Source organism: Rhineura floridana, chromosome 21 (genome assembly GCF_030035675.1).
Source record: "Rhineura floridana isolate rRhiFlo1 chromosome 21, rRhiFlo1.hap2, whole genome shotgun sequence".
NCBI lineage: Eukaryota > Metazoa > Chordata > Lepidosauria > Squamata > Rhineuridae > Rhineura > Rhineura floridana.
This window is the reverse complement of record NC_084500.1, coordinates 17,962,289-17,984,489: the sequence shown is the minus strand read 5'-3', so window position 1 is coordinate 17,984,489 and position 22,201 is coordinate 17,962,289. Positions and strand designations below refer to the sequence as shown.

The following is a 22,201-nucleotide window of genomic DNA, read 5'->3' as shown; positions in this document are numbered from 1 at the left end:
TGCTCAGCCACACAATACAAGACCACTCTGGAACACGGGTGCAGCGAAACAAGTAGTGAGGCCACCACCACCATCACCAAGACTTGAGGGCTGGGCACGATAGGTCTTCTGAGTGCAACCTAGCCTTGTATTTAAACAACTCGCCTGGCTAAGACAGGCAGCAAGGAATCCTGCACAGGGAAGGGCAGGGAAATCTTTGCAGAGGAGCAAGCAGCCTAAAGGAACACTCTGGATAAAAAGCCTTGGATAAAAAATCTCCCTCTAAATCAGAACGGGAAAACCCTCTTGGCTCCATGGGCCAGATCTGTCTCAGATCCTAGCCTCAGGGGCCAAATTTGCAACCTGACGTTGCAAGGATGTCAGGTGATTGGGCGCTTTGAAATCACAAAGTCGAGGCTTCAAAGCACCACGCAAAGCTTGCAAAGAATCCTGGGCAATTCTGTAAAGCATCGGGGGCTCTGCCTCTTCCACCTCAGCTGATGGGCGGTAGAGCCAAAGCTTGCTTTCCCTTGCCAACACCTCATTGGGGCCGCACTTAAAGGCTCCCGTCTGTGCCTGCCTGACACCTGACGACGGGTGTGGGACAGGCAGGCACGGTTTGGGGAAAACAGCCTCGCGGGCCACATCTGGGGCCAAGATTGCCCTGCGAGCCAGAGGTTTCTCATCCCTGCTCTCAACTGGGAACATATTCGATGGACAAGCGGGATAGCGTAGCCAGAATACACCGCATGGGAATGTGTCTAGCGCAGAGCAGCCATTCTTTGTGTCTCTGAAAGTTCGGCCTTCAACTTAAGAGAAGGTCCTTTTAATTGCCTGGCAGTGCGAATCTCACCTCTGCCTGTCGGGGTCTCCGTCCACGTCTTCGTCGGCACTGCAAGTGGCGCTTGAATCATTGTCCGAGGTGGGGCCCACCCTCTGGGGACTGGCCTCTTGTGCCAGGTTGAAGTCCATCCCTTCCAGCCGCTCCAGATTCTCTTTGCCCATCTCCTCTTCCCTCTCTTTGGCAGCGTTCTCCATCTTTACTTGGACGTCTTCCAGGAGCCTTGCTTCGGCATCCACAGGCTCCGTTTTGGGGTGCGCAGGAAGGACAGGCTTAATATCAGCTGGCTGGCTCCCGCTCTCCATCTCCATGGGTTCTTCCACCTCGGTTGCCACCTCTTCTTTCACCTGCAGCTCGGGACTCTCGTTTCCAGCTGGCTTCGCACTCTGAGCTGCCAAGGGAGGGGATGCACTGGGCGCCACTTTCTCAGCAGGTTCCTGCTCCACTGCTGCCACCTCAGCGGTCATCCTGGAAGCAGAACTGTTCTCGGGAGGGGCGTCTTCCAAGGGCTTGGCAGCCTCCACCGGGGAAGGAGATGGCGCGCTCTCGGTATCAGAGCTATTGTCCACACCTAGAAAAGGCATTAAGTCAAGTGTAAACATCCAAAAAGTAATTAAGGAGCTTTAACGAGATGCCAGATGATTATTGCTTAGTAGGGCTGCCCGAAACACACACACAAAAATAAGGAGAGACCCAGTGTCACGGATGTCGTGCCTCTGGTTGGAGGTGGGTCGTGGGCAATGTATTCTGTGCTTCTGCAACTGCACCAAGGGAAGGCAAGCCATGACAGTTCCCCCAAGGAAGGTGGCAAAAACCTGACCCTTCTGCCACCTTCCACCGCTAAAAATCCTGGTTCATGCTCTAATCCAGTGGTTCCCAAACCATTTTCACCATGGACCGCTTGAAAATTGCTGAGGGTCTTGGCAGACTACTTAATGATTTTTCTGCCTGTTACAGCAATTGCAACGTGCCATACATCAAGGCGGCTTACGGCCTACAAAGACATTATAAAATTAAAAACCAATAAAAACATAATTAAAAGCAACACCATAATAAAAGCATCAACCAATACTACATTGGTTGGAAGGGGGGGAAATCAGGTTAAAAGGCCTGACTACAAAGTTCGGTTTTCAAGAGATGCCTGACAGAAAGAAGGGATGGTTCCTGCTGAACCTCTATTGGTAGGGAGTTCCACAGGGCAGCACCTGCCACACTAAAGGCTCCGTCCCTGGTGGAGGCCAGCTGAACCTCCGGGGTACAGGGAATCACCAAAAGTGTTCCATCAGAAGATCTTGGTGATCGAGATGGAACATAGAGGTGTCAGGCAATCTTTATATTGTTGGACTACAACTCCCATCATCCCCGAGTGCTGGCTGCGGCAGAGGAGAGCTAGAATCCAACGACATATAATGCAGGGACAGGGAGCCTATGGGCACTCCAGATGTTCCTTGGACTACAAATCCCATCATCCCTGGCTTCTGGGTGCTAATGGGAGCTGCAGTCCAACAACATCCATCCTCCTTAAACGGCTCGTTTCCGAAGGAAATCCAAGACAGGCAAAAGATGTCTGGCATTTCAGGAGCTGAACGAAGAGGTCACCCTCGCTGTCTTCTGGGTTCTCTTCCTCGTTGGATGCTTCGATGTCCTCATCTTCCTGTGCAGAGACCGTTGACGCCACGCTTTCGCACTGGGACACCTCGCGCTCCTCGCGGGGCCTTCGAGAAGACTAAAGAGGCAAGAAAAGAGGAAGGTTGCTACTCGATTGTCTACATGGGTATATTCCGACTGCGCCTTCCCATACACACTGGGCTTGTCGCTTAGGTGAGGATTCCTCCCAGCTCTATGGCTTTAACCCCTTAATCCAACCCCAACATGGTCCTCTTTGGGCTTCTTCCCATGTTCTTCTTCTTTTTTTTTTTTAAGGTGCACAGCTAAGAATTTTGTTTGTCAAGCATATGCCGAAAATGTTTGCTTATTTGACAAAATGTATGTGCCAGTTGATTGTAGAAAACCTCTAAGCGGTTCACAAAAACAATCATTAAAATTATCAATAAAAACAGCTATATGAGAAACACTGTAAACAAATTTTACAGGTATTTTTAGGTGATGTTCAAGTGTTTTAATGCTGTAATGAGTTTAATTCTATTTTAAATGTAGATTTTTATATGTCCAAATTATATGTACCCATTTTTAGTTGTAAGCCGCCCTGAGTTCCAGTTTTGGAAAAAGGGTGGGGTATAAATAAAGATAATAATACTAACAACAACAACAAATTCAAACAGCAACAGACTAAAAAAATTAAAATATAAAGGGTTATATTCCAACTAAGTGCAACTCACAGTAGACCCATTGAAATTTAATCAGCCTAAGTTAGCCATGCCCACTTATTTCATATAAGGTGCAAGGCTGCTTTATACATTCTTCTTTCAACCCTTTATTCAGAATCCTGAGGACTAGAACCTTATTTTATTTTTAGGGGAGGGATGCCCACAGCTCTCTGGCAGAGCACCTGCTTTGCATGCAGAAGGACCTGGTTTCAATCTCCCAGAGAAGGGTGGGAGATAACCCCACCCCCTATCCGAAAACCTGGAGAGTGGCTACCAGTCAGGGCAGACAATACTAAGTTAGATGGACCATCTAAGTTAGATGGACCAATGGGTCTCACTTGGGATAAGGCAGCTCCCTATGTCCTGTGCCAGTCTGCTGGCTGTTCCTTTCACACCCACCTAATCTTTTCAAAAAAATATTTTTTTTAATTGCAATTTCATTAAAGAAAGAAAAAGGGGGGGACAAAGAAAAAGAAACTGCCAGATCACATTAACAGAACATTTAAACATTCATACATCCATTTCAGTTTCCACATAGATGCCATCCAAAACATACAAAGCCAGGCGAAGCTGACGTTTAAAGAAAGTACATTCAAATGCAGCAAGGGTGTTCAGGTCACCAAACCATTGCATAGTAGTTGGTGGGCGTTTGCAGGATTGAAGTACAAGCCTCTTTGCGACCATTAGGGCATGTGAAGTCCATTCTTGTCGCCCTGCCCTTAATTCTCGTATAAAGGGAATATAATTTAAAAGAGCATGGGCACTCCACTGATCCGCCCGCTCCCGTCTGATGACGGCCTCGTCCGGCCTCTTGGCGTCTGGGTACCTTGCGCTCTGGTTTCCCACATTAGAAGCAACGCCCTCCTGAGGCTGGGCTGAGTCTGCTTACCTTTTGCTTGTACTGCTGCAAGAGATCGTCGAGTTTGTGCCGCCTTTTATAGTTGAAGTAGAAGTTTTTACACTGGGCCTCGCTCTTCGTCCCCACCATCTTGGCAATGGCTGCCCAGTTGCGCCCATGTTCCACCAACCCTGCCAAAAACAGAAGACACCGTTTTTAAAAAAAGGAATCTAGGAAGCTGCCTTATACTGAGACAGAACACTGGTGCAATCTGGCTCAATACTGTCAACACTGACTGGCAGTACCTCTCTCGGGTTTCAGGCGGGACAATTCCCAGCCCTATCTGGAAATCCCAGGGATTGAACCTGGGACCTAGATGCTCTACCCCTGACCTACAGCTCTTCCTCTCAAAATAAACCAAGATTCCAGTCCTCATGCTTCTGAATTAAGGGCTAAATTAAATAGGAACATACTGAGTCAAACCCTTAGTCTATCTTGCTCAGCTTCTCCAGAGTTTCAGGCAGGGCTTTCTACCTTCCTTACCTGGAGATGCCACTGGGGATTAAACCTGCAACCTTTTGCATACAAAGCAGGTGTTCTGCTACTGAGCTACAGCCCACACCAAGGCACTCGAGACAGTCAAAATCGGCAAGGAAGAAACTGGAGTGGTTCAACGAAGGGGAGACTGTTTACAAAATCTCAGTGTTGCTTGCCTACAACAGGGTTTCCCAACATCTGAGTTCACTGACCCCCTTGATGAGCTTGTAAAGTTGACGTCGACCCCAACCCCAAACTCTTAGGAATGCAAATGAATATCCATGTATAATCAAGGAATATCAATGTATGAGCAACATTTATTAACTTCTTATTTTTATCCCTTTTTTATTTTATTGCTTTTTAAGATGTTTTTAAAAGTTTTTTTGAAGATACTTTATTTTAATATGTCTTAAACTCTGTTTTTAAGATGCTTTAGAGAGTGTTGTAGCGTTTCTGTTTGCTGCCCTGGGCTCCCTCTGGGAGGAAGGGAAGAATATGAATTTTAAAGAGCACAAACCTTTTAAGGTCATTTGATGTCAACGCCAAGGATACCCCTGACCCCAGCTCTCCTGACCCCATAGTGCCGAGGGCTTATCTACTGGATCGTGCAGTCTCTTTGGTTGACATAACCCAATTCTCCCTAGGCTGTAAAGCTGCTAAATCTCACCGCCACCCCCTTGCCGGCATTATGCATAGTGCGGGAGAGAGAGAGAGTTGGGGAGTCTGTGGGACTGAAACAAAGCCAAAAGGAAGGAGTTTTCCAGATGAAGCAGAACTATGTAAGGATCAAATCACACCTGTGGATTTCCCCCTCCTCTTAAAAAAAGCAACCCAGAACTTCCAACCTTCCAATAGCAAAATCGGTGCTCCCATGCCGATAGAAATGGAGACAGAAAACGAGTCCTCTGTGAAACAACGGGGAGTTTATCCCAGCAGGCTTGGAGGCAAAAGCCCAGGGATTGCAGAAGTAAATAATAAATAAAAATCTTCAAGCAAAACCAAAGGAGGGGCCACCGCCCCAAAAAAAACAGACTAGCAAGGCCTAAGCATGCTCAGTAGATACTAGGAATCTAAATAAATAAATAAAACATCCGTACAGAACCACGAGAACAGAAAGCTTGCTTTAATTTCAGGGGAACGCTCAATGATAGAGCATCTCCTTTGGGTGCAGAAGGTCTCAGGTTCTTCTCCAGGAAAGGCTGGAAAAGACCCCCTGCTTGAAACTGGGGGCTCCTACTGGGAGGAAGGATGGGATATAAATATAACAAACAAGCAAACTAACAAACTCTGAAAAGCCACTGCCAGACACAGACAGATCAGGGGTTCCTAACTTTGTTCCCCCGCGGACCGCTAGACCACACCGATGGTCTCGATGGAGCACTTAATTCATTTGTCTGCCTGTTGCAGCAACTGTAATGCACTGTGCTAGATGCTGTATGATTTTTAATTGCATTCTGATCGCTTCTTTTCTTTCTCATATATATATATTTTTTCTTGGATTCCGCAGAATTCGAAGTGCAACAGAGTAAAATACAAGATGAGAAACAAAATAAGCAACAGAAATACAACTGAAAATCAAGATGAATGTTTAATGCGGACATGCCACGGACCCCGTTTTGGGAACCCCCAGTGGAGACAATCATCAAGCTAGAAGGACAAATGCTCTGGCAGCTTCTTCACGTGTCTGCCTTATCATAATGCCGTTGTATAAATCTATGGTGCGGCCGCATTTGGAATACTGTGTACAGTTCTGGTCGCCTCATCTCAAAAAGGATATTATAGAGTTGGAAAAGGTTCAGAAGAGGGCAACCAGAATGATCAAGGGGATGGAGCAACTCCCTTACGAGGAAAGGTTGCAGCATTTGGGGCTTTTTAGTTTAGAGAAAAGGCGGGTCAGAGGGGACATGATAGAAGTGTATAAAATTATGCATGGCATTGAGAAAGTGGATAGAGAAAAGTTCTTCTCCCTCTCTCATAATACTAGAACTCGTGGACATTCAAAGAAGCTGAATGTTGGAAGATTCAGGACAGACAAAAGGAAGTACTTCTTTACTCAGCGCATAGTTAAACTATGGAATTTGCTCCCACAAGATGCAGTAATGGCCACCAGCTTGGATGGCTTTAAAAGAAGATTAGACAAATTCATGGAGGACAGGGCTATCAATGGCTACTAGCCGTGATGGCTGTGCTCTGCCACCCTAGTCAGAGGCAGCATGCTTCTGAAAACCAGTTGCCGGAAGCCTCAGGAGGGGAGAGTGTTCTTGCACTCGGGTCCTGCTTGCGGGCTTCCCCCAGGCACCTGGTTGGCCACTGTGAGAACAGGATGCTGGACTAGATGGGCCACTGGCCTGATCCAGCAGGCTCTTCTTATGTTCTTATGTTCTTAAAAGGTTTAATGACCCTCAAGAATCTATTTGAAAGAACGTATTAGCCACATCTGTCTTTACACACCCAAAAGTCAACAAGATGTTACATTTCCTTGAAAAAGAAAGGTGCATTTACCTTTTTTTGCAACTTCCATCTCTTCTTCTGTCCAGCGGGAGGTCTCCACCGGCTCTGCCGAAGCTGAAACAGAGAGGGGGGGAAGAGAGGGGAGCCCGTCAGATAGCAAAAGGGCCGTGGTGTCAGCGTGATCTGCTAATCTGTTTACATTAAGACCCGCTGGGGCCATTCAGCAAAGATGCCCGCTGATGACAGGAGAGAGGCAGTTCTTATTACACTAAAAAATGAGGGACAGCGGGGGGGGAGTGTGAGATTTCCCTATGAGACTAAGAGAGAGTACATGAGAGGGGTGCAAGCATGCGTAAGGAAGTTTTTTTTTTTTAAAAGGACATACTTATAAAAGGGCCCAGGTGAAACAGTTCTGGCACACGAGACCGCATATCCATAAGAATTTAAGAGCCTGGCTGCTGGATCAGGCTATATCCTATTCTATATTTACATAAGAATGTCACCATGCAGCAGTTCACTTGGCTGCCAACAGCTGGTGCTGTGAACTACACTACAACAGACTTCTGAGAGCTGAGACGGGTAGGCATAAAGGGAGGGGCTGGGTGGTGTCAGCAAGGGGTAAAGGGAGGGAGTGGGAAGGCAGTGCTTGCGGCAAAGCGAGCAAGAGTGCAGCCCCTAGTTCATATACACACACATATGTGTCTATGTATTTATTCATTTACATATACGCCAACATACTTAAGGCATATATAGCGCTGAACTAAGGAGACGAGATTCTACAAATTGATTACAGATGTATCATTGACTTGATTTTCAGTACTGTCAATGATCTGGATTCTTCTTCATTCCTTCATAGACATTTGCACGGCATAACTGGGTTACTGCATTGTTCTTTTATTTAAGGGAAATAGATGCTTTTCAGCCATTTTATTCCCTACGGGGGCCACCAGATTGGAGTCAACAGACCTGAGACTACTGCGAAGAGCAAAACGTTCATTGAATATCTTAAAATACATCAATGCCACAAGTGCACCATCTCCGCAGACGGACTGACCTCATTTGCTTGTTTTATTCACCTCCCGTTCTTCAATCTAGGACAAGACAGTCCTCACCCACAAAAGAAGCTCTTACAGGTCACTTTTATGGGAAGCGCTTGGAGGTGGGGAAAAATTTAAACTATTTTTCATCTGTTGCCACCTGAAGGTCTATCCCTGGTTCTGCTTTTTCTTATCTTACATTTTAGGGCTATGGATAATCCTCTTGACTTATCATCACATTATTAACACTGAATTAATGTTGAAACAACAATGCATTAATTATAATATTATGAGAGAGGCATATCGTGTAACAGTGTTTAGAGCATTTGTTTTGCATGCAAAAGGTCCCCGGTTCGAATCCCGGCAGCTCCAGTTAAAAAAGGGATCAGGAAAGAGCTTCTCCACCTGAGATCCTAGAGAGCAGCTGCCAGCCAGAGCAGATGGGACAGGGACAGGCAGACAAAGATTTTGACCTGATATTAAGGCAGCTTCCTCTGATGCCGAGGGAGGGACCATAGCTCAGTGGGTAGAGCACCTGCTCTGCATGCAGAAGGCCCCCAGGTTCACTCCCCAGCATAGAAATGGGAAAGACTCCCTGCCTGAAACCGCAGACAGACACTGCCAGTCAGTGTAGACAATACTGAGCTGGATGGACCAAAGGTCTGGCTTGGCATATGGCAGCATTCTATGTTCCTATTTAACTCACCCCTTTATTCAGAACCATGAGGACTGGAATCTTGCTTTATTTTTAGGGAAAGTGCTACAACTCAGTGGTAGAGCTTTGGGTGCAGAAGGGCCCCAGTTCAATCCCCAGCACCTCCAGTTTCAAGGACCAGGTTGCAAATGACTGGGAAGACTCCTACAATTGGGACCTTGGGAGAGAGGCTGCCAGTCAGAGCAGACACTACTGGGCTAGGATGCCCATGGGTCTGGTTCAGCAGAAGCAGCTTCCGGTGTCATTTCTGGCTTTGTTAGCTGCCTTGCGGACTTTATTGTTAGAAAGGCAGGATAGAAAAGGTGGTGTCACTGTTTTTTCTTTGAAACAACAACTTGGATTTTTTCCGGAACTGCTTTCCCTGTTCCAAAACAACTAGAGGGCACCAGCTTGGGGAAAGGCTGAAAGGAAGTATTATTTACATCAGTTGAATCTGGGGATGGGAAAGCTCTGGCCTTCCAGGTGATACTAGACCTGACCGCCCGCCAAGCTAGCTGGGCCTGATGGTCCTTTATCAAGCGGCCGGCACTGCCAGGGTTTGAGCACCATCTACTATCTTTTCAGCACCTATTGAAGACTTTCCTCTTTCAACAAGCCTTTTACGTTAAGACCTATCCCAGTCTGTGCTGGAATTGCTTTTAATGCTTTTTTTAAAACTTTTTTTGCCCTAAACAATATGTTTTTTTAACCCTTTTTATTTAAGATGTTTTTAAAGCTTTTTCAAAGAATGTTTTTAAAGTTGTTTCGTTTTAATGTATTTTAAGGCCTGTTTTTATGATGTTTTAAAGTGTTTTTACTGCTTTTGTTTACTGCCCTGGGCTCCTGCTGGGAGGAAGGGCGGGATATAAATTAAATAATAAATAAATAAATACACAAAAATCACATGCTCTACCGGCGACGTATTGCCCCTCTAGCTGCCTTCCTATTTTCCCAAATGCATAGGAAAGCAACTTTTAACTCATTCAGACCTTTCATCCATATACAGTAGCTCCAGACTGCCTACCCTGACTGCCAGCTGCTCTCTGTTATTCCAGATTGGAGGAGGGGAGGATGTCTTTCCCAACCCTACCTGCAGACACCGGGGATTGAACATGGAGCCTTCCGCGGGCACAACAGTTGCTCCAAAGCTCGACATCCTTGAACGAGACGCAAATGACAACGGGTGGCAGAAGGGAGAGGGAGGCATTTGTCGGCACACACTTGAGCCTTCCCGCTGGCCTAGGAGTTTCGGGGGACTACTCACAAGGTTCAGGAGGGGGTGGCAGTGGGGGCGGGGGCTCCTCGGCCGCCGCGGCAGCAGCAGCATTGGCCGCAGCCGCTTCGCTCGTCATCGATCTGGTGATCCGCCCCTTCCGGCGCCCCTGGCTGTTGGCGGTCTTCCGGCCCCGCGGGGCCGCCTGCTCCCTCTCCTCAGGCTCCTCAGGAACAACTTCAATCTTGTCCTTCTCCTTGATATTCTCTCTGAGGAAAAGACGAGCAGGACGGAATGAAGCCAGAAAGCGAGGGCGCGGAAGACTGACGGCCCCCAAGAAGGTGAGAGGTATGAACGGCGCTTCCAGGCCGCTGCCGTTTTGTCGGTGGGGGTTGCTCAACAAATTTAAAAGCTGCACTAAAGCAAATATTGAGAGGGAGAGACAGGCCCCACCCCCACCAACAACGACCCTGCTATGCTCACTTGGAGTCTTCCTTCTCGTCTTTCTCCTCGTCATCTCTTTTCTCTTCTTCTCTTTTCTCTGATTTCTCGGCCTTCTCCTCCTCTATTTTTTCCTCAACTTTTTCTTCTTGGGAAGGGCGCGTGATTTGTTGCTGAAATGGAAAAACATCTGAATTACACAACAGGACCACGGCGGACCAATTACACAACAGGACCACGGCGGACCATGGGATCAGAAGATCTCGTGCGAAAATCTAGGGGAGGGGGATCCTTCTCCTGCACCCCCAAATCTAAGATGCAACCATACGTGATGCTTAACACCAGACATTTCGGGCAGAAAAGAAAAAAAATTGAGATCATGGAACGATCCCTGTGACGAGGTGCACCTGGTGCCAACACTGTTATCTTTCCGGCGCCAGGTCAAGACTTTCCTCTTCTCCCAGGCATTTTAGCATGTGTTTTTAATTGTTGTAAACTGCCCAGAGAGCTTTGGCTATGGGGCAGTATATAAATGCAATAAATAAATACAATACAATAAATAAATGAAATACTCCCATGCTATGAAGACTTGCAAGTAGCGTCACTGCAAGCAATTTGAATCACCCCTACAGACATTGGATGCCCAGCTAGGGCCATGTCCTCAGCCTGGAAGGGAAATGAAGCAACCCTCCTGCAAATTTACAAAGGGTTTCCTTGCCTGGTCGCCTAGAGGTGATTCTTACTCACCCTAGGTGATCAGGCAACTGGCTACCTACACACAGGGGGCTGAATTTTGGCTTCCAGGTTCCCCTCCGTGCCCACCCCCACAAAAAAAGCATTAACAGCAATGGAGCTAATGGTAACTCTCATAGCTGTTTCTTCACCTGCCAACTACTAAACAGACCCACACTGCTGCTGGCTGGAGCTGAAGGGAGTCCAAGCGCAGCAAGACCTGGAGGGCCAGGAGGTCCCTGTCCCTGGGATAGAGGCTCAGACTCCAACCAGAAGAGCTTCCAAGCTCACCCACAGCTCAGTGTCAGAGCGCCTGCCCGGCATGACGTAGGTCCCAGGGTCAATCCCTAACAGCATCTCCAGTCAGGGCTGGGAGAGACTCCCTGCCTGGAACCTGGAAGAGCCGCTGCAGACCAGGAGTTCCCAAGTGGTGGTCCGTGGACCACCAGTGGCCGCAAGCGTCGTCCAGGTGGTCCTCAGCATGCCTGCATTAAATACCCATATTAATTTTTAACTGTTATTTTATAGCTTCTTTTTATTTCTTATTATACTTTATGGGTATGACCATTTGAATGCAAAATGCAATGTAAGAAGTAACTCCTCTCCCGATATGAAGCTACCCAGGCCCCTTCGATCTCCCTCTGAGGCCCTTCTGCAGGTCCCCCTTCTGAGGGTGGTGACAAAGGAGATGGCCTTTTCAGTGGTGGCTCCCCATCTGTGGAATATGCTCCTCAGGGAGGTCCGCCTGGCGCCTTCATCGACGGCTTTTTGGCGCCAGTTAAAGACGGGCCTTTTCTCACAGGCTTTTGCTAGATCGAAATGATGTTTTCTATATAACACGCCGCCAAACCTTCCTGGGGCTGCGTGAGGGGGGTGCTATTGCTATTGTTTTGTTGTTGCTTATTGTTATGTTCTTCTATTGTGTTTGACTTGTTTTCGTTTTAACATTGTGTAAGTCGCTTGGGGACCTTCGGGTGTCAAGCAACATGCATCTAACAAATAAATATACAATTTAAAAAAATCACACATCACCTAGCCCCGCGCCTTACAATTGCTACAACAGGCAGACAATTCATTTAAGTGCTCCGCCAAGATTCTTAGCAATTTTCAAGTGGTCGGGTGGGTGGAGCTTGGTAGCCACTGGAGTGGACACAGTACTCAGCTAGATGGGCCATTGGGTCTGACTCAGTTATAAGCCAGCATCCTACCTTTCCCCCTGTTCAACCGTGGGATGAATTTTGGGCTGGGCATCATCTGTCAGCCTAACGTAACCTCACTAGGTTGTCGGGGGGGGGAAGAGAAGGGGAGGAAATGAGGCAGCCTCAGTTTATACTTCCCTGATCACCTTTGAAGGAAGGATAGGATATGAAACGTGTTGAGATTAAATTGCTTGACAAAACCAGAGGACAAGAGGACTCATTCCAAGCTAAATGACCCTTAAAACACACACACACACACACACACACACACACACACAGAGAGAGAGAGAGAGAGAGAGAGAGAGAGAGAGAGAGACGCAGTTCCTGTGTCAGCTTTTCAGATCAAGGCATTTTTAAAGTAACAGTTGTGTGTCCAAAGGGGCACCCAGTACTAGCTTTTGGACACCCAGCGGACGCAAACGGACACATAAAATGTAATCAATGAACCAAGAACACAAATTCAGGCTGGATTCTAAGTAATGCTCTTTTATTACAAAACATAAAAACAAAACAATAAACCTTTTATTTTCAGTCTTGTCTAATCCCAGAAAAATCTTAAAAGTTCAGGCATTACAGAATTCAGTGTTTTTCGTTTTTACTGTGTGCTTTCCAGCATTTTTTTAAATACTGTACCTTCCTCAAGTTACTGCAAAACAAAACTGAAAATAATCCCCATGCCAGAACATTTGTGTTTTTAACCAATTTTTCTAGGTTCTGAAATTAGATTTATTATCATCATCATTACGGGTTCACGAGTGGGTGGGGATGCTAGTAAGAATTTTGCTATGCTAGTAATTCGCATAAATGCATTTGCAAGGCCGTAGTCACTCCCTTTTTTTTTTTTTTTTAGTTTGAAACACTTTTGCCGCACTCCAAATGTCTGGGCTTGTACGTGGTAGGGAGCTTCCACGTGCAAGCCACCTGAATGAAAAAAAAAAGCACACCCAGTAACAATTCCTTTCAAAATGCCCTGGTTCAGTTTCTAAAGTACCCAAGGAATATATATATATTAATAGGCTCCAGAGTGCGGCAGGGGGCAGAGGGTTGGATTGTATTTCCGGTCCACTGGAAGACCCGAAGAACATCCTTGGCCGCCCAGTTTGTTTAGAGTAACCTAAAGGGCTTGCCAATGCAAATAATCACAAGCTGCCCCCAAATGAGCTGAGGAACACACACACACACACACACACACACACACACACACAGAGAGAGAGAGAGAGAGAGATGTCAGCTTGTGCGAGAGTGAGCAGAAAGAGGAGTGTTTACTAAATTTACGAGAGAAGCAAACTCTAGCAAAAAGCATCTTGCTTTGCAAGTGTAGCCCGGGGAGGTGGGGGGCGCGGGAGGACAAGACAGAACGTTCCTTTTTGTTGTGGAGTAGAGATTCAGAGCTCGCTGGGAGTCTCCAAATCAACAAGGCAGGTGGTTAAAATAGGCAGAGGCAGCCTCAACGGGGGGGGGGGGGGAGGCGGAGGGGAAGTGATCTTGGCAACCTTAAGGATGGCACGCCCGGGGGGGGGGGGGCAGATCAAATGCATGGGACATGATCCACCAGTCTTGCTGCAGGGAGCAAGGAGGTGAAAAGTATCATGGCAGAGCAGATCCTCATTTTATTTACCGTGATTGCTTGGGGGGGGGGGGGTTGAAGAAAATGAGGACAAGATTTGACATTTCCACCCACGCGCCAAAAATGCAGGGTGGGGCAGCCCCAATTAAAGGAAGCACCAACCAAAGAGTGCATCAACTGCATATTTTTCATGCCGACCGTCCTATGCAGTTGTTTCAGTTTTTCCTCGAGCAACCACAGTCATTTTAAAGTTCACTCTGTACTTAATATGTATGGGTTTCTTTTTTAAAATGTTTATATATATGTACACTGCCCAGATATTTTATGAGTGGGCTGTAGATAAATACTTTGATAAAATAAATAAATGATATTAACTGGTGTGTTTTCCTGGCTTTTTATTCAACAGGGATAGTTTTTTTAAAAAGTTTTTAAAAAATTGTTAAAAAAAACCCATACAAGACAACCAGGCACTTTAATAATTCCCAATATAATCTCCCTTAGCAATAGATTATCTTGATGATAATTATGAAGGAGGAAGACGGGAAGGCACTACAAAAACAAGCAAAAGGGATTTTGGGGGAGAAAAGGGGATTACTTTTCAAACACTTTAAAACTAGAAACGTCACTCTTTTTTAAAAACACACAGACATGCTCTGAAGCATTTAGAGGTGAACACCGACATTAGCTGGTTATTCCAAATATTATTTTAACAAGATGTGGAGTGTGCCAAGGTTTAAAAAGGGGGGAGGTCCTCCACCATCTCCCCCAACCCGCCCAGAAAGTTGCCAGAACCTTAGATGCAAAGGGTTAACTTTGCAAAGTTGGAGGGGGAAGAGAGGAAGTCCCTTCTCTCCGCCCCCCCCCACAAAAAGGCAGACAGAGCCAATCATTTGCTTCCTAATTTTAAACATTTCCCGTTTTAAAACAAATCGGATAATGAGATGAAGAGCCGGTTTATCAGGCAGACCGAACGCACAACAGCAGAAGCCAACAAGAAAAAAAAGGCAAGTTTTGGAAAGACAAACCTTCAATCGGCTGAAGCCTCCCTGATCGACGTACCTGCATATCGGCACTTGCTTTTAAAAAACAAAACTCTTTTACTATCCACAGCAGTTGCGGGGAGCAGGCTGGGGAGGCTGCTGTGTGTACGTGTGGGTTTAAGGGGGGGGGAAATAAACGTTTTTAAGGCTCAAAAGGACCAGGGGAAGAGGGGGAAAGTCCCCCAGCCCTCTTAGAAGAGAACTGCCTGACCCAGCCAACTTTTTGATTCCAGCCAAGGGAAGAGAGCTGGCTGGCTCGTTGCACATGCGAGAGGGCGTAATCTCGCCGGGGTCACCCGAGGTAATCCTCTCTGCTGAGCGGCAGACGCTTGATTGGCTGCCACAGAAGCACCCGGGCATTTCTGCCTCGTCAGATCGCCCGGCTGCACCACCTGCCGCAAGAGAGACGTGCAGGGCTGATCCACGAGGGACAGCGGCTTGTGCAGACTGCGTTAAACCAGGGCTGGAGGAGAACAGTCCTCGCTACCAGCCTGGCCTTCTGACGGACAACCAAGCAGCAGACGTGCATCCCCCACATGCCCCACCCAGTCCCCCAAAAAGGGAGAGGGGCATTTTAAATCCGTTTTTGCCTTTTTACATCTGCAGGCTGGGACCCATTTGCCCTTTTAAAATTTTAGTATAAGTGGTTGGCGACTCCAGGTGCTGATCAGCTGGGGCGAACGCCAGACGCAACAACGGTTAGTTGCAGTTCATTTTAATCTTGCATACTGCACCGTTTGCATATTGTAAATCTTGCATGCAAGGTTTTGTTTTATTTCTAAGATTTCTTACCCGCCCTTCACCATAAGGTCCCCGGGTGGGTTGCAACCATAGGATTTACGATTATAAAAACAGATAAAACCGTTAACAGTTTTAAAAACCTCAGTGACCTCTGTGACCAGGAGTGCTCTTTACCAGCTCTGGCTGGTATGCCAGCTGCAACCAGTCCTGGACCGCGACAGCCTCACCACATTGGTTCATGCATTAGTAACCTCAAGACTTGGTTACTGTAACACAGTTTTTGTGGGGCTGCCTTTGTACCTGGCCCGGAAGCTGTGGCTACTGCAGAATGCAACGTCCAGACTGCTCACAGGAGCAGATGACTGGCAACACACTACTCTGCTGCTGAGAGATCTGTGCTGGGTGCTGGTTGGCTACTGGGCCAAGTTCAAGGTTCTTGTGTTAATCCAAAGCCCTGAACAACTTAGGCCCAAAGCACCTTAAGGATCACCTGATTCCTTATGCTCCACCTCGATCGCTGAGATCCTCTGATGGGGCACTTCTGATGGTTCCCCCACGTGGCCCCGGAGGTTCGGTTGGTCCAACCTAGGGACCGAGGCTTTGGTGTGGCAGGGCCTGCCCTGTGGAACTCCCTGCCAGGAGAGGCTTAGCAGGAACCATCCCTCCCTTCTTTCAGATAAAAACTATATTGTTTAGAAAGGCCTTTGCAAAAGGAATTTTATCTTCTTAACCATTTATTTATTGATGCGTTTATGAATGCTTTGCGCTGATTTTATTTTTATACATTGTATATCACCTTATTATTTTTTATAAAATACAGATTATAAATATGCAAATAAATATAAACAAACCCCCTAAAACCTTTCCAAATGGAACAGAACAGTGTAAATCCGGCAAGGGAGGCGGGTCCCACAAAACAACATAGCCCCTTTACCTAGTTTTAATACAGTTTATTTCACATTTAATTTTCCCCATGTTAATTACTGTATTTGATGTCACCTGCATATGCAGTTCCTGAAATTATGTCGCCTTTCCCCAGCGGCATGTGCATATATGCATTCATGTATGCAATTCCAGTCAGACTAAAACATTTAATGAGGGTGCAAAGGAGGGCTGGGGAAAGAGGGCGTGGCCTGGGGAGAGTTCCCAAGGGCCAGGTCAAGAGATCTGGAGGGCCACATTTGTCCTCCAGGCCTGAGATTCCCCCCACGTACAAATTAAGTGGGGACGCTCCAAAGACTCTTCTGAACGGAGGCCAAACGTGCCTGCTCAACCAGGTGACACCTGCCATTAAGCATCAAGCCAGCCCTTCTCTGGGTCTCCTCTCTTGGTCTCCAGTAAGGAGCAGGCTTGTATTTACACAACAATTTTCTCTGAATGCTCTAGAGCGGTGAACACTGCAGAAAAATAAGAAGCCCAAGCAATCGTTCCTAAACACACTACCAAAAAAACCCCAACAATTGATCAACAGCAATTTGAAGATTTCCCTGCCCTCCTCCTCCCGCAAAACACAGATTTTCTACGTGTCAACACCTTGGATCCAAAACAACATTCCTTCTCCCTACCCCGACAGAGGGGGTGAGGCTAATGCAGTCTGCCCTGCTCTCCCCTTTCTGCCCTTAGCGAAGGGTCACTGGACATACAGAAGATCTCAGGTTCAGCCCCTCGCATCTCCAGGTAGGGCTGGGAGAGACCACATGGACAGCGGCTGCCAATCAGCACAGACAGTCCTGAGATAGACAGACCAATGGTCTGACTCAGATTCCTATGGACAGGTTTTGCGTCTCCTCCGTTTCCCCCTCCCCTTTCCCTTGTTCTCAAGATCCTTAGCCTTCCCAAACGCGGAAAGGAACCAAGAGGCCATCTGCTCCAACCCCATGCTCTCCAAACCACCCCGACATCATCCAGACCGCAAGCCATGAGGGGCTCACTTAGCAGGAGAACCAAAGAGCACACTACTGGGGAAGTCAAACAGAGACACATGCGCACCCCAGGCACATCGACCAATCTGACAGACAACAGCCCCAAGAACCAAGGCATATCAGCGAAGTTAGGGGCGAGGGGGAATAATAATAAGAAGAATAAAATTTAATTTTTGTGTCGCCTATCTGGCCGAAGCCACTCTAGGCGACGTACAAACTAAAATTCAGTAAAATACAATACAATACAGATAAAATACAATGAAGTCATTAATCACAGCAGCATGAGATCAGTTAGGGCAATCGATAGATAATAAGTATCCCAAAAAAGTTAGCCCTCCCCGGAAATCCTAGAGGCCTGTCCAAAGAGCCAAGTTTTTAAGGCCCGGAGGAATGTATCCAGGGAAGGGGCATGGCGAAGATCGAATGGGAGGGAGTTCCAGAGAGTGGGGGCCACCACTGAAAATGCCCTCTCTCTAGTCCCTACCAACCTAGCTGTTTTCGTTGGTGGGACTGAGAGAAGGCCCTGTGTGGCTGATCTGGTTGGGCGGCTTAATTTGTGGTACTGGAGGCGCTCCTTCAGGTAAACTGGGCCGAGACCGTATAGGGATTTAAAGGTTAATACCAACACCTTGAATTGGGCCCGGAAAACAACTGGAAGCCAATGTAGGTGAAATAATACTGGCGTGATGTGATCACGGCGGCGGCTGTTTGTAAGCAACTGCGCCGCCGCATTCTGCACCAGTTGTAGTTTCCGGACCGTTTTCAAGGGTAACCCCACGTAGAGCGCATTGCAGTAGTCTCGGGATGTCTATAGACTACTGGGGTTAGTTGTTTTTTAGTTGTTTTGGGGGTCAAGATTTAATTTTGGAGATTCATTTTTGCTGTTATTTGGACTATAGCATATTTTTGTTAAACACTGTTGTGAAGTGTGTGGGGATTGTTTAATTGTATATTTATTGAGATGTTCTCATTAGTTTGTTGTTTATTATTATTGTTTGGCTACTGATATACTGTGTATATTTACATGTTAAAAATAAAAATGCTACTTATTTGCTGGGAAATTGAAGATTTTTATCTAGGCCTTTTTATAAAGTGTTTGGCTCTCTTATTGTGACACATTTAAATGTTTTTTCTTTTCTTTTAATAATGTTATTTGTTACTTAATTTTGAGAATTGCATTATTGTATTTATGCTTTATGATGTGTTATATTCGTGTTTTCGTAAGCCGCCTTGAGGGCCTTTTGGCCATAAGGCGGGATATAAATTTAATAAATAAATAATAACAAATAATAGCCTAATCGAGAGGTGACCAGGGCGTGTACCACCAGTGGGAGCTGATGAGCAGGGAGGTAGGGTTGCAGCCTCCGTATGAGATGTAATTGGTACCAAGCTGCCCGGCTCACTGCCGAAATCTGAGCCTCCATGGACAGCCTGGAATCAAGAACCACCCCGAGGCTGCGGACCTGATCTTTCAGGGGTAAACTTACCCCATTAAGCTTCAGGTCAACATTACTCAACCTCCCCCTGTCCCCCACAAGTAGCACCTCGGTCTTATCAGGATTGAGCTTCAGTCTGTTCCTTCCCATCCACCCACTCACAGATTCCAGGCACTTGGACAAGGTCTCCACAGCCATCTCTGGTGAAGATTTAAAGGAGAGATAGAGCTGGTTTAAAAACTGCGACCCACAAAACTTTACATATAATACATTTTTTTTGTAAATAATAATAATAATAATAATAATGTTAAAATTGCCTTTTTCAGTCGTGAGAAAACCAGCGGCTCGCAACACTCAACGCAACGCACCTGGTTCCTTCCTCGCCGCTTGCCATAGTTCCTTCGCACAAGGGCCTTGTAGTTTTCATTTTTCTTGGTTAAATAGTAATACAAAACACAGTCTGGAACATTCTGAAAATTAGTGAAAAGATTTACTTACTTTGAAAACCCTAAGTGAGGTTTACCATTCAAATGTCTCCGTTAATAATAAAGTCGTTGGCTTGGAAGTGAGAGTATTACACTGGCCCGGGTCACACATAACGCTAAGCCCTGGTTTCTTTAGCCAAACAGCGGTTTGTTTGAATGCGCAGACGCAGCCTAGCAGCCTAACCATGGCTTAATTTCACATCAAACCACAGTTCGTTGTTGGCTTATGAACCAACTTTTCACTTTTAACTATGGCTTGGTGCTTTGTTCACACCCAACAGCCTTGCCTAACCATAGTTTGTCTGACCACCCCACCCAAGATGCTTGCCAAGCTACAGAGGCAAGAGCACCTGGAAAACAGATCATGCCTTGGAGAAGTAAACGGTGGCTTGTTGCTCGACTGTGAGATGACTCGCGGACAAACCACGGTTGAAAATAACCCATAGTTTAGTGTTACGCATGAACACAGACACTCGCACTTCTCTAAATTGATTTCCCCCCCCAACTAAATGGGGTGCATTTAGGGAGCCAAAAGGGAGGTTCCTTCTTGTCCATTTATTCCCCATTATTCTTCACCAGACTCTTTATCAAGAGGACAGATGCAGTAGGGTCAAAACATTGTAATAGACATAAGATGTGGTGGTTACTCCTTGGTTTGACTATGGCAGCCTCAGCATATGAGAAGATGCCTCTTCCTGGCTGGGGGCAGGGGGAATTACTGGAGGGGGTGTCAGGTCATGAAAGGGATACAGAGTCTCTTGCACCACAACCGTGTCAAGGCAATACTGAGAGTAATGGTTAGCAAATAATAGCACACGCAACAATCCCTGTCCAACTAAACCAGGAATGGGAACCCTGTGGCCCTCCAGACATGGTTGAACCACAACTCCCAACTTTTCTGAGCACCGGCCACGCTGGCTAGGGCTGACGGGAGTCGCTGTCCAACAACGTCTGGAGGGCCACAGGTGCTCCACTCCCGGAACAAATCATGGTTTATCAGACAGAGAATAAGCACTGTGCTCAGGGGCTCTCCCCTCTGGCGCCCCACAATGCAATTTCTTAAACTACAGTTTCTCAGAAACACTGCAAAGAGGAGAAAAGGAAGAGCATAGGGTATGAGGCTTGTTTTCAGTCTGACACATCAAGATCTATTGGTTTGAGATGAGGGTGCAATTCAGATGTAACAGCGTATACACAATAAGGCATTTGCAAAAATTAGAGTGTCAGCTCTTTGAGGACAGGCACCTATCTATTGGCTGAGGAGTGCGGACATGAGCCAGTGCTGGTGCATAAATAAATTAGAGTGGGAGGGTGGAAAAGCCTAAAATAAATAAAATGATAAATAAACAAACAAACAAACTTTATGGTAGCAGAGGTGGGCTTTTTCACTGGTGGCACCAGCGCTGTGGAACGCTCTCCCTGCAAGAGGCCCCATCGGTATTGGCATTCCACTGGCTCTTGAAGACACACCTGTTTCGACAAGCATTCCCCAAATCTCCTGGCTCGATCCTCCTGCTTTAATTGTTTCAATTGCTGAGTTAACTTTTGTTTTGCAGTTGCACGCTGTAATGGACTTGTTTTTATTGTGCATGCTTATTTTAATGTTCTGATGAAATTGTTTTATCGTGTATTTTAAATGTGCATAGTCTGTAGCTGGTTTTATACTTGTAAATGCTTAAAAGCCATCCTGGGAATTAAGTGGTATATAAATCAATCAATCAACAATCATGATCGTTAACAACAACCACCCTTCAGTCACTCTGCCTTCCCCCCAAAAAACAGCTCTTACCTTTCTTTCTAAGTAGGATGCAATTAAGCCAAAGTTCTTAGGGTGCTGGACAAACCTGATTTGAAAGAACAGAGAGAAAACATCATGTTCTGCTAGCTAGGCTACAATATCACCTTTTGATATCCAAAACTAAAACCCTAATAATTACCAGGGCTGTGCTTTGCTCTGACCTTTTTGGCAACCTGCTTAAAGACAAATTTAAATATTAGAAAGGAGGGCTCCAAAATATTCATAGCCTCTCCCCTGGCCCCAATTGCAAGGAACTTGGCTCGCCACCCTGCTGGCTTCTGGGATTTTACAAAGGGAAGGGCCATAGCTCAGTGACAGGATCCTCTCACATCTCCCGAATGGCTGAGAAAGACACTTGCCTGAAAACTGCTGCCAGTAATTTCAGAGCATATTGAGCTAGATGGACTGATGGTTTGACTCAGTATAAGGCAGATTCCTATGTCCCAGGCATCACTTACATGATCTGCAAGTCTATATTCAAAGCTATTAGGGGGAGAAACTTGAATTCCATGTTTATTTTTTATTTTGTCAAATAAAGGTGAGCATTTTCAGTATCTAGTACTAACCCATACAAGATATGAAATGGAAATGGACTGCCTTCAAGTCGATCCCGACTTATGGCGACCTACGAATACGGTTTTTGTGGCAAGCGGTATTCAGAGGAGGTTTCCCATGCCTCCCTCTGAGGCTGAGAGGCAGTGACTGGCCCAAGGTCACCCAGGGAGCTTCATGGCTGTGTGGGGATTCGAACTCTGGTCTCCCAGGTCGTAGTCCAACTTCTTAACCACTACGCCACACTGGCTCTCATACAAGATATACACATCCCCAACTGCTAAATCTGAAGTAATAATGAATAATTTTATTCGTATTATCAATAATCAAGACGAATAAGGTTTAAAAAGCTGAGATACGAATGACTTTTT

At 46.3% G+C, this 22,201-nt stretch overlaps 1 protein-coding gene across 8 annotated transcripts in view; it reads right to left on the bottom strand.

Annotated features, from left to right (window-relative positions):
• Positions 1-22,201, bottom strand: part of NCOR1 (nuclear receptor corepressor 1) — a 109,253-nt gene that overhangs the window by 45,164 nt on the left and 41,888 nt on the right. For 5 of the 8 annotated variants that reach the window (XM_061605353.1, XM_061605352.1, XM_061605356.1 and 2 more), the window contains exons 13-20: positions 21,270-21,324; positions 19,313-19,465; positions 10,401-10,531; positions 9,969-10,186; positions 7,025-7,087; positions 4,037-4,176; positions 2,420-2,546; positions 833-1,391 (exon numbers count right to left, since the gene is read on the bottom strand). In XM_061605353.1, coding sequence (XP_061461337.1) covers positions 833-1,391; positions 2,420-2,546; positions 4,037-4,176; positions 7,025-7,087; positions 9,969-10,186; positions 10,401-10,531; positions 19,313-19,465; positions 21,270-21,324 — 1,446 coding nt within the window. The remainder of the gene's footprint in view (positions 1-832; positions 1,392-2,419; positions 2,547-4,036; positions 4,177-7,024; positions 7,088-9,968; positions 10,187-10,400; positions 10,532-19,312; positions 19,466-21,269; positions 21,325-22,201) is intronic. The other 3 variants (XM_061605358.1, XM_061605359.1, XM_061605357.1) reach the window with 2 other exon arrangements.